Genomic DNA, 11,013 nt, shown 5'->3' with positions numbered 1-11,013 from the left:
TTTCTTTCTTTCTTTCTTTCTTTCTTTCTTTCTTTCTTTCTTTCTTTCTTTCTCTCTCTCTCTCTCTCTCTTTCTTTCTCTCTCTCTTTCTTTCTTTCTTTCTTTCTTTTTGGATTTCTGAGGCATGGTCTCACTCCATGGGCCAAGTTGGCCCCAAACTCACAGCAATCCTTTTTCCTCTGCCTCCCAAATTCTGGGATCACATAATCTACCACACCTAGCTGATTCTGCTTATATCACTATCATGCCTATGGGTCAAGCTCTTCTGTAGATCATCGCAGAATCTCTGTTTCATCATAGGAGGTGTCCATGTCACAGTCACAGGAGATAGCTCTGGTCTAACACCAGGGAAGAAAAACAATCAGAGAGCTATAGCTATATTGGGGGATTCTGGGTCCCATTTTCAGCCACAGGAGTTGTATTCAGCATATTGGTTTCCTCATAGATTCCATTATAAAATTTCCTTTCAAAGGCAGAGGATAGTGTCCACTTTTAAGGAGGAATATACAAAACACAAGGAAACAAAATACTATGTGACTAAAGCAGCAAGAGAATGAATGAGATTCAAGGAGAAAGGAGGAGAAAGAGAGGGTGATGAGGTGGAACAGTTGTTCAGGTATGGTCTTGGGAATTGAGGGTAGACCATAGTGATTTTCTCTTTGAGTAATAAAAAACTATGCAATGGTTTTCTGTAAGAGGAAGACATGTGCCTGTCTGTCATACAAAATGATTCTCTCAAAGGAAAAAAAAGTTTCACAAAGTCCCTCCAGTCTATGTTTTGTCAATGAAGCAAGTAACATAAACCATGGCCCGTCACCATCACTATCATAAACTGTGGTCAATCATCATCATCATCATCAACCATGGTCCATCACCATCACCATCATCGACATCATAAACCATGCTCCATCACCACCATCATCATCATCATGACCATCATAAACTGTGGTCCATCACCATCATCATCAAACTACCATTGTTGGAGCTAAAAGAAATCTTGATTCATGACAGCAGATACTACTGGTCACACAGTTATATCCTAATGTTCCTTTGTATGTGGAAACACTACCAACAGTAGCACCAGAAGGTAAGCTCAGAGAGAAACAGTATAAATTAACTATGGCAGTTGTTTGTCTTGTTTTCTAGAAGCCATGGCAAATGGCAAAAACATTGTTTGACTGACAGCCATCAGGCCATGCTTGCTAGCACTTCCCCTTGAGCTATTTTTTATTCCCTTATGAGTTACTTTATTTGACTTATTTTGTGTTATGCTTGCATAGTAACATCTGTGTTTACATCGGGGAAATGTGTAACACGGGCACAGAATGGAAAGAACTGACTAAAGATCCAGACTCACTGGATGTGGCTTTGAACAACAATGAAGGGGCTAAACTGTACTAATGACAGTTACAAAATAAATAAATACACTGAAATAAAAATAAAACCCAACTTTGACAAAAAGGACACACTCTCTACTAGTAGGCTACTATCCATTTACATGTATGTGCCACTGTGAAGTTATTAAAGAACATTCTATACCTGTGCTAAAGATTCTACATGGCTAACACTGATAGCTGGAGTGTTGCACAATAAAAAAAGAGCCAAATTACCTAGTGCTATGTTTACGCCCTTAGTAGTCATTCAATGCCTACCTAACCTAGGTCTGACCTGATATCACTGTGACCATCTGATAGAAATTTGGGAGATGTACTAACTTAATACAAAACCAGGTTCCGCCGACCCAGAAATTAAGAATATCGTCAGATACTATCTGAAATCTGGAACAGAGATTCCCCTCCATTGCTGTAACCCATCTGTCTGGATTTGAAAAGCGCTGTGATTGGTGGCTTTCTTCTCTGAAACTGAAAAACTTGTGACAGTTGTACACATTGGAACCTGGTATTTAGGGCAACCCCATTATTTGTTAGTTTGTCTGGTTTGGCTTATTTGTTTTTGAGGTAGGTCTCACTATATGAGTTCCCTCGCTAGTTTGGAACTCACAGAGATCTGTCTGTACTCAGTACTCAGTACTCTGCCTGAGTACTGAAATTAAAAGTCTGTGCCACCCACCACCCGCAGCCATGGACAACCATGTTTCTGGGTCACAGTCGCTCATATTTGGCTCAGAACGGACTCTCTTGTTCTCCTTAAAGGGAGAGTCCTGCTTTGACTTCACACCAATGTGTTTCCTTCTCATCTCCAAACATACATGCTTATTTAGAAAAACAAGGAGAGCGAATAAGAAAGGGAGGTGACCCCAGCACTGACTCCCTTTCAACCTTGCCACTCCTGACATTTCTCCCTTATGGTGGTGCTAGGGTGGAAAATGAGACTTCCACTGAGAATTATCATGATATTATTATCTCATAATATTATTGTACTATCGTTTCCTGGAGCCTTTTTTCAAGACATAAAACAGTTGCTTTGCCTCTTTATCTACAGCAGAAAATTCAGATCAAGGGTTTGTTTGTTTGTTTGTTTGTTTAGCAGGCACACAGAGAAATATACCTCTGACACTAGGCACAGAGCACTAAAGAGAACTTTAAAGTATTCAGTCTTTTATAATATTAAGCTAGGTAAGTCTTTCTAAACATGAAGTCATAAAAAATGTTGGATTGACTTGACTATGTAAAACTTTATTCTATATTATACAAATTAGTGGCAAGTAATTGTGCTTTAAAGATAACAGGGCAATAAATGATTTAAATTCATAATAAAAAATTGAATTGATTTCAAAATTCTGAGTTCTGGCAAGACTTTTCATCATTGCCCTTACATGTTGTTATGTGTCCTCCCCTTCCCCTTCTACTTTATAGTATTGTTATTATTACTATTATTATTTATACAGTATTCTGCCTGTGTGTACACCTGCAGGCCAGAAGAGGGCACTAGATCTCATTATAGATGGTTAAGACCCGCCATACTGTTGTTGAGAATTGAACTCAGGACTGTCGGAAGAACAGCCAGTGCCCTTTACCTCTGAGCCATCTCTCCAGCTCCCCATTTCTACTTTTAATTTACTTTCATTTTATGTGGATGGATGCTTTCCCTGCATGTATAACTGGGGGCCACATGAGTGCAGCGCCTGTGGTGGCCAGAAGAGGGCGAGAACTCACTTGGGACTGGAGTCACAGGTGTTTGTAAGCCACCCTACCGGTTGGAGAAATTAAACTGAAGTCCTGCAGAAAAGCAAACAGGGCTCTTAACTGCTGAGCCATCCCCAGCCATGTTACGACTATTTTTTTTAAAAGAGCCTCAAAAAAATCAATGAGAGAATAATTATCCTGGGAATGTGCGGGAAGAATGAATGCTCTTCACTACTGAGTTTCTTGGGCATGTGACCTGCACCATAGCAGAGGGCTTGCACGCATTAGGAACCCGTTCTTGATGCAATGCTAGACTGTCGTTTTGAATTTTTTGACAGTTTTTGAAGAGCGGGAGCCTGCGTTAACATTTGCAATGAACCTTGGAAAGCGTGGAATATGACATGCAAACTACCGGCAAAGCAATAATATCTTGTGCCAAAGAAAAACAATAAAATGCTTAAGAAATAGCCCTTACACTGAAAAGTTCATAGCTTAGAAGTACAAATAAGAATAGTAACAGACTTAGAGTCAAAGGAAGTTTGCAGTAAAATGCGCAGGAGAGGTGAAACTCCAGAGAGCAAAGATGACAGCTCCATAGGATTAGCATTGTCAGGAGAGCGAGCATTTCATTGGATTCAAAAGAAGAAGAAGAAAAAACGTAACCAATGACAACTGGGAGAAAGGGCAGATGAAGCATGGGAATAGGCTCACATCACATGGAATTATTCGGTTTGTGTATCTCAGGAGCCCAGGCTGAGAAAACCAACCAGCTGTCGGAGAACAGCCTAGAACATCCAGCCAACGAGAGTAATCTAGCACTAACCATGAGCCATTAAGTAACAGTCACAATTTCAAAAGATTACGGCACACACGGATGGCTGCCTCGCCAACTATCTAGGCTCTCAGCACCACTGTGCTAGCTAACACATAGGGTGAACTTGTTTTGCACAGCGGCGAAATATAAAGTGACATCAAAGTTAGAAATGCCCCTTCTCTTTTAGTCCACCTGGCAGTTCTGCTTGCCCTAAGCTAAAGAAGGCCAACAGCAAAAAGCAAGTTCGACAGAGACATTAATATTCAGAGTGTCAAACCAGATTATAAAACTAAGACAACTCTGATTTTACACACACACATGCCCCTCCATCTTCTAAAGAGAGTGCTAGCAGAATTGTCTAAAAGCATTTGATTGCCACTTGGGCCGTTCCTTGAGATTACTAATTCATGGAAGCTAAAATCAACATCTTAAGAACTCAAGCTGAGATACTGCAGACAAATGACAAGCTCCAGCCCCCACACAAGCATTTCATTAATTACCAACTGAAGTTTTCATTAGAGTGCTGTCAGATCAATAGCTTTGCACGTTAAGACTTGAAATGAATGTGTGTTCTGTAGCTTTTTCTCAGTCTCTCAATACACACACACACACACACACACACACACACCAGTGAACACATATGTGTCCTCCCACATAAGCATGGAATCTCAAAATCTTAATTTCCTTTCAAACTATACCAAACTTCATAAGAAATTTATATTTCCACGTCTCTAATCACACTGAGGGGAACAGAAAAACACCCTGCTGACATCAAACTATTTTAATATGTTATTACTTGATATTAAATTAGAATTTTATTGTCCCTTCAGCAGGAATATAACAAAAAGATTTCATGTGGAAATGAAAAATGTATAAAAGATGAAGCAGAAACAAAATTAATTAACAGAAATACCCAAGTAAGGGACATTAAAATTGTATTTTAAGAAACTCAGTAGATATCTATGAAGATATATCAGTGAAATGAAGTACGAGTTTGACTTGTTAGCTCCATTTTAATCACATATTTACACAAAGTGAAACAGTAGAAATAAAAAGTTTAATATTCTAGCCTTCAAAAGGGAAATGTCACTCTACACTGTCTTTGTTTCACACGATCTGTACATTGCTCTTCAGTAATGTTTCAGTCCTCAAAACTAGCAATAATACAAATTGTGCATGTGTGGGTGTGTATGAATGGCGTGCGTGTGTGGGAGCGTGTATGTCTGTGTGGGCGCACACGGGCAAGGCAGGAGGAGGACATCAGGTGTCCTCTATCTCTCTCCACCTTAGTCTCTTGAGACAGGGTCTCTCACCATTTTAGTTAGACTGGCTGACCAGCAGGACCCAGCAACACGCTTATCTCAGCCCCTCCCCCGAGGTGCTGGGATTGCCTGTGGCACGTGACATGCAGGTGCCTGCCGTGCCCAGCTGTTTTTCTATGTCCTCAGGCTTGACAGCAAGGATTCTCAACCACTTGGACAGCTGTTCTTGTAAACAATATGTAAACAATGCAAAATACGTTTAAAGTTACTAGAATTGCCAATGTTCCTTTCAAAAATAAAATTTATATATATATATATATATATATATATGTCAAAGTTTAATGACAGTGACTATCAGTGATTTTCTGAGAAACGAGAAGTTGGCTTTCTATTAAAATCCTAATCCTATGTTAAGTTATCAGAATAATCTATGAATAACAAAAGAAACTGGGAATAAATGAATTTGGGAAATTGATCTCAGGATTACAGGCTAATAAGCTGCCTCGTGGAACTTCACTTCTTAAGCTCTGTGGCCTTTCCTATGGGAGCCCACAGGAGGCAGCTCGGTGAGGCGCGGTGGGATAGGCACCATGCAGAGAAAGCAGTATAAGCACATTAACAAGAGAATTCTGAAAAGGAACTAACCATCCTTTCCTGCTCAAGTGAATTCTCGTTTGAGTTGCTGAGAAAACTCTGAATGTCTGAGTACACGTGATAAAATGTGGATGTCCCGAGGCCACCACACATGAATCCTGAGAACCAGCAGCAGAAATACAAGGCCCACCAAAGCCTGGCCCTTTTACAAATAAAGGCAATTAAGACTGGGATAAAAGCACACACACACACACACACACAAAATATATCTGCATTTCAGAGAGGCACCAAAGTCTCCCAAACAGAAAGAAAAAAAAAAAAAAGTAAGTGTCCTACCTTTTTAAAAATTCCATATACTCTGTATGCTTGATGAGTCCTGTCCTCATCATTATTGTCTGAAAACATTGTCGATCAATGGCCCAGAGTTTCACATTTACCAGAGCTGGAGAAAGAGAAAACAAAGCAATTGGTAAGAAATTAATTAGGGAATTTCACTTGTGAGTAACACCCTGTAAAAGAGATGAGTTATTCATGAGAGGTATGAAAATGATTAACCTTTTACACATATTTAAAGCTAATAGTACTAAGCTGTCCTGTTTCATCAAAAAGTCAGCTATGTTTGCTGACAACTGGTTCCCATTGCTTCTATGTCCCTAAGCATCCATTCGAAAGCATACATTAAAGTCTGTGCAGGAAGGAAATAGCTTAGGGTAAAAAAGAGGCTCCCAAGAAATAATTCTCCGTGGGAACCATCCAGAAGATTATTAATGACTCATATAATCATATTTTAATTATAAAAATACAAATGTAATAATTAATTTCCACTTTGGGTATATTCCACGTAACAGAAATAATAATTATGCAGCAATCTCTACACAATGCTTGTTTAACAAATTGTAACTTGTACACAAACTATGTTGAGGTTTTATTAGATGTGTCTGTTGAATTGTAATTTCTTCTCTTACATCCTCTATCATTGACGAAGTATAATTAAATGTTGAAGTTAAATACCACAGAATCACTACATGTGTGACTAAGACAAGCTTAGGAACAAAATGGCAGATGTAACAGAATGTCATACAGCAATTTATCAAGGTAAACTTATGTTTAAAATAAAAGATAGCATATTGGGGGCTGGAGAGCTCAGCAGTTAAGAACACTGACTGCTCTTCCAGGAGACCGGGGTTCAAGTCTCAGCACCCAAATGGCAGCTCACCAACATCTGTAATTCCAGTTCTAGGGCATCCAACATCCTCTGCTGACCTCCAACAGGCAACAGGCATGTGTGTTTTGCACAGACATACATGCATACAATACATCTATGCACATAAAGTAAAAAAAAAAAGAGTTAAAAGTTAAGCATATTAAAACCTTCGTAAATGATCCTGTGTGGTCTCTACCTTTAAGTATATAACTTTCATAACAGAAAATATGTTAAGTTAGCATGTATGTCGATGTATTGTGATTAAAAAAAAAAACTTCTACATTCTAAGAGACTGAAAACTTTTGCTGGAACTTATAACCAGAGTTAATAAGACATCTTAAGGTTACCTAAGACTGCTATCCTGCTGTGTACACAGCCTGTGTGTTTAACGGACTTTGAAGAGAACCATGTAACAATCAACCTTACTTGCCTTGGATTTCCCGTAGAACCAACTTTTACAACTTAAGTTAATGCATAGCTGTAATCTTAAGTTATGTGTTCTTATATTCCCCTGACTCAGAGATAATGTTTTTGTATCCTTTGCTGAAAACAGCAATACAGAAGTTGAAAACAATCTTCTGAGATTAATATCCACCATAAATGTTGAGGCAAGACATTTGGATATTGCTTGATAAACAATGCTGTTTATAGTACTGTTTTTTATCTGGTCGGTGGAGACCGGTTGGAGCCGGTGACTTAATCTATTGTAAAACTCTGTAAGATTCTGTAAAGTATCCCATTTTCCCAGTAGTGGTGGTTTCTGTGCTACTCAATTAATACAGAGTGAAGCCTTTGTTAGGGACAGAAACACAAAGACAGAAGACACAGACATACTCCGACAAACAGACAAATAGACAGGTAATGATTCAGATGGAGGATAGACAGATGGAAAATGGAAGATACAGAGAGCATGAAGTAAATAGTTCAAATCGGAACTTGTTCTTGGTTAAATTTTTTCAAGGCTAAAGTGCATTTTATTTCATTCCTTAGTACGTCATTGGAGTTAATCACATGCCAGCATGAGAACTTTAAGAGACCAGATGATATACTATCCCTGAAAATATAGAAGGGGCAAGAGCAGATGGTACTGAATGATACTGCTGGGTGGGGCCACAATACGCTTAGTTCAAGTGAACATAGTCAAATGGAGAGAGCCAAGCTAGGGGTTGGGAGGAGAGGAAGTGTCACCAGCAGAGTTAGAACACACATGTCTCATGAGGGGATGGGACAGAAGCAATGGGGAAGGAACAAGACATAAAGAAGACAAATGGAGTATTAGACTCTAGAGTCAACCCAGCTCTGGAATTTTACCTAACTCTCTTTGCAAATCTCTTTGAGGATAAGAAACTGGAACATGGTTTCCCCCTTGTCTCTTTTGTCAATGGTGAAAAAACATTAAGTGAAGTAAAAGGGGAGGGGGTAACAGAAAGAAATCATATGTGCATGACTCCTTTCCCAACAGTTATTGAAAATGACACTTCCTCAAACAGTCATCACGGGTGTCCTCCAGCCGCAGTCTACCTCTTCTGATGACTCCAGGCTCGCTTCCAGAACAGCAGTTTACATAACACAAACCATAAGACTAGGTGGTATAAAGACAGAGAGGTGGAACACCAGAAAAAAAAATAACTCAGGTATAGACCCACAAGGAAGACCTTGGTAAATGACAAAGCTTGAGTCTGAAGGGAGGTGGATGAAGTCTACACAGGTTAGGAAAGAATAGGAGCCAACGTCCAGCCAGGAATAAGCTACGGAGACCAGTACCATGAAGCGACTGGCTGAGATTTCTGTATATTCATGGCATAGTTTGAGAGTGAGCTAATACAGGACTATGGAACACAGGTTTATGAAGTTAGAATTCATTCTATAAAAAATGGAAAACTGTTAGAGATCTTTAAAATACAAAATAAAACAAAGCAAACAACCAAAATTTAAAGGAATATACCTTGGGTATATCAATGTATCTTTAAGCGGTTATGTGTAACAAAATTAAAAAAAAATTCTAAGCTCGTCATCATTTTTAGCAGGTGTTAAGTATGGTACAATACATATACTCACCACCAAAGAAAAAAATCGGGATGCACCCTCAATGTTACTAAGCTTTTACGTTTAACATATTTATTTTCATTGTGTGTATGTGTTGGTGAGTATGTTCGTGTACATGGGTTGTGCATGCCAAGGCATGAATGTGGAGGTCAAAGGACAACTTGCAAGAATAAGTTCTTTCCTTCCACCATGTGGGTCCCAGAGATGGAGTATGGCTTCTCAGGCTTGGTGTCAGATACCCCTACACCCTGATCCACGCTGCTGGCTCCAGTGTCACTATTCTTTATAAGGATGATCAACTGACACACATACAGTTTTCAAACACACATTAGTTGATGACTGGAAATGAAACAACTAAGTGAAGTTCAGAGTGCTTGCATATTTAAGCTGTAGAGAGCGCCGCAGGGAGGCTTACTACTTCCACCCTCTGAACAGCAGCGCATGAGGTCTTCTTTATAGGCTTTCAAAGCCACCGTCATAGCGACAGCAAAGAAAAAGAATCTAGGAGAGTCACATGTTAGAAGATCCCTGAATCAAGTGCTTTATAGACCAGTAATGGCGCCAATAAATAACAATTCATAGACCATCTGTGAGCATAGTAGTAATATGATGGAAAGTCTGGTAAGAAAAACCATTTTTGTCATTTGCCTTGTGAACAGTTTTAAACAAAGAGTGAATAATACCACAAGCAACTCAGGATTCATTCAAAAGAGGAGGTTACGCTGAGTTTGGCAGCAATAAGAATAAGAAGAAGAGCATGGCGATTTGGGTGTACCCTGTGGAGTGTAAGTGTGTAACTTTGTGTGTATTCCGTGTGAAAAGGTGCCTTTGAGTGTATCTGTGTGGCTACGTGTGCCTGTCAATGAGTGTATGGTGTATCTGTGTAAGTGTTCCTGTGGTCATGACATATGTGACTAATACTGCCTTTATCTCTTGTACGTGTATTTCATGCTTCCTCAAAAAAAAAAAAAAAAAAAAAAAAAGAATATGTTCTCCCAGAGACAAGTTCCTTGTTACTTTCTGTTATTCCAGCAGTAGAAATTGGCTTTTCTTTTTTTTTTAATTTTTTATTTATTTTTTTTATTAATTACACTTTATTCATTTTGTATCCCCCCATAAGCCCCTCCCTCCTCCCCTGCCGATCCCACCCTCCCTCCCCTTTCTGCATGCATGCCACTCCCCAAGTCCACTGATAGGGGAGGTTCTCCTCTTCTTTCTGATCTTAGTCTATCAGTTCTCATCAAAAGTGGCTGCATTGTCCTCTACTGTGGCCTGGTAAGGCTGCTCCCCCCTCAGGGGGAAGTGATCAACGAGCAGGCCAATCAGATTATGTCAGAGGCAGTCCCTCTTCCCATTATTATGTAACCCACTTGGACACTGAACTGCCATGGGCTACACCTGTGCAGGGGTTCCAGGTCATCTCCACGAATAGTCCTTGGTTGGAGTATGAGTCTCTGGGAAGTTCCCTGTGTTCAAATTATCTTGTTCTGTTGCTCTGCTTGTGGAGTTCCCGTCCCCTCCAGCTCTTACTTTTTCCCACTTCTTACATAAAATTCCATTCACTCTGCCCATCAGTTGGCCATCAGGCTCAGCATCTGCTTTGACAGTCTATACTGCAGAAGCTTTCAGAGGCTCTCTGTGTCAGGTTTCAAGGTTGTTTCCTGTTTTCTTCTGGCTTTCAGAGGCCCTCTGTAGCGGGTTCCGAGGTTGTTTCCTATTTTCGTTTTCTTCTGATGTCCATCCTCTTTGCCTTTCAGGATGGGGATTGAACATTTTAGTTAGGGTCCTCTCTTTTGCTTAGTTTGTTTAGATGTACAGATTTTAGTGGGTTTATTCTATATTGTATGTTTATATGAGTGAGTATATACCGTGAGTGTCTTTTTGCTTCTGGGACAACTCACTCAGGATGATCCTTTCCAGGTCCCACCATTTACCTGCAAATTTCATGATTTCCTTATTTTTCATTGCTGAGTAATACTCCATTGTATAGATGTACCACAGTTTCTG

The 11,013-nt window shown here is 39.7% G+C and overlaps 1 protein-coding gene across 2 annotated transcripts in view; it reads right to left on the bottom strand.

Annotated features, from left to right (window-relative positions):
* The window catches only part of Prkg1 (protein kinase cGMP-dependent 1), a 1,075,213-nt gene that overhangs the window by 367,809 nt on the left and 696,391 nt on the right, over positions 1-11,013 (bottom strand). For both annotated transcript variants that reach the window (XM_055613860.1, XM_055613859.1), the window contains exon 4: positions 6,093-6,198. In XM_055613860.1, coding sequence (XP_055469835.1) covers positions 6,093-6,198 — 106 coding nt within the window. The remainder of the gene's footprint in view (positions 1-6,092; positions 6,199-11,013) is intronic.

This window comes from Psammomys obesus, unplaced genomic scaffold, assembly GCF_907164565.1.
Source record: "Psammomys obesus unplaced genomic scaffold, mPsaObe1.curated_primary_1811, whole genome shotgun sequence".
Classification (NCBI taxonomy): Eukaryota; Metazoa; Chordata; class Mammalia; order Rodentia; family Muridae; genus Psammomys; species Psammomys obesus.
Note: the sequence above shows the minus strand (reverse complement) of the source record. Positions and strands in the feature narration are given on the sequence as shown.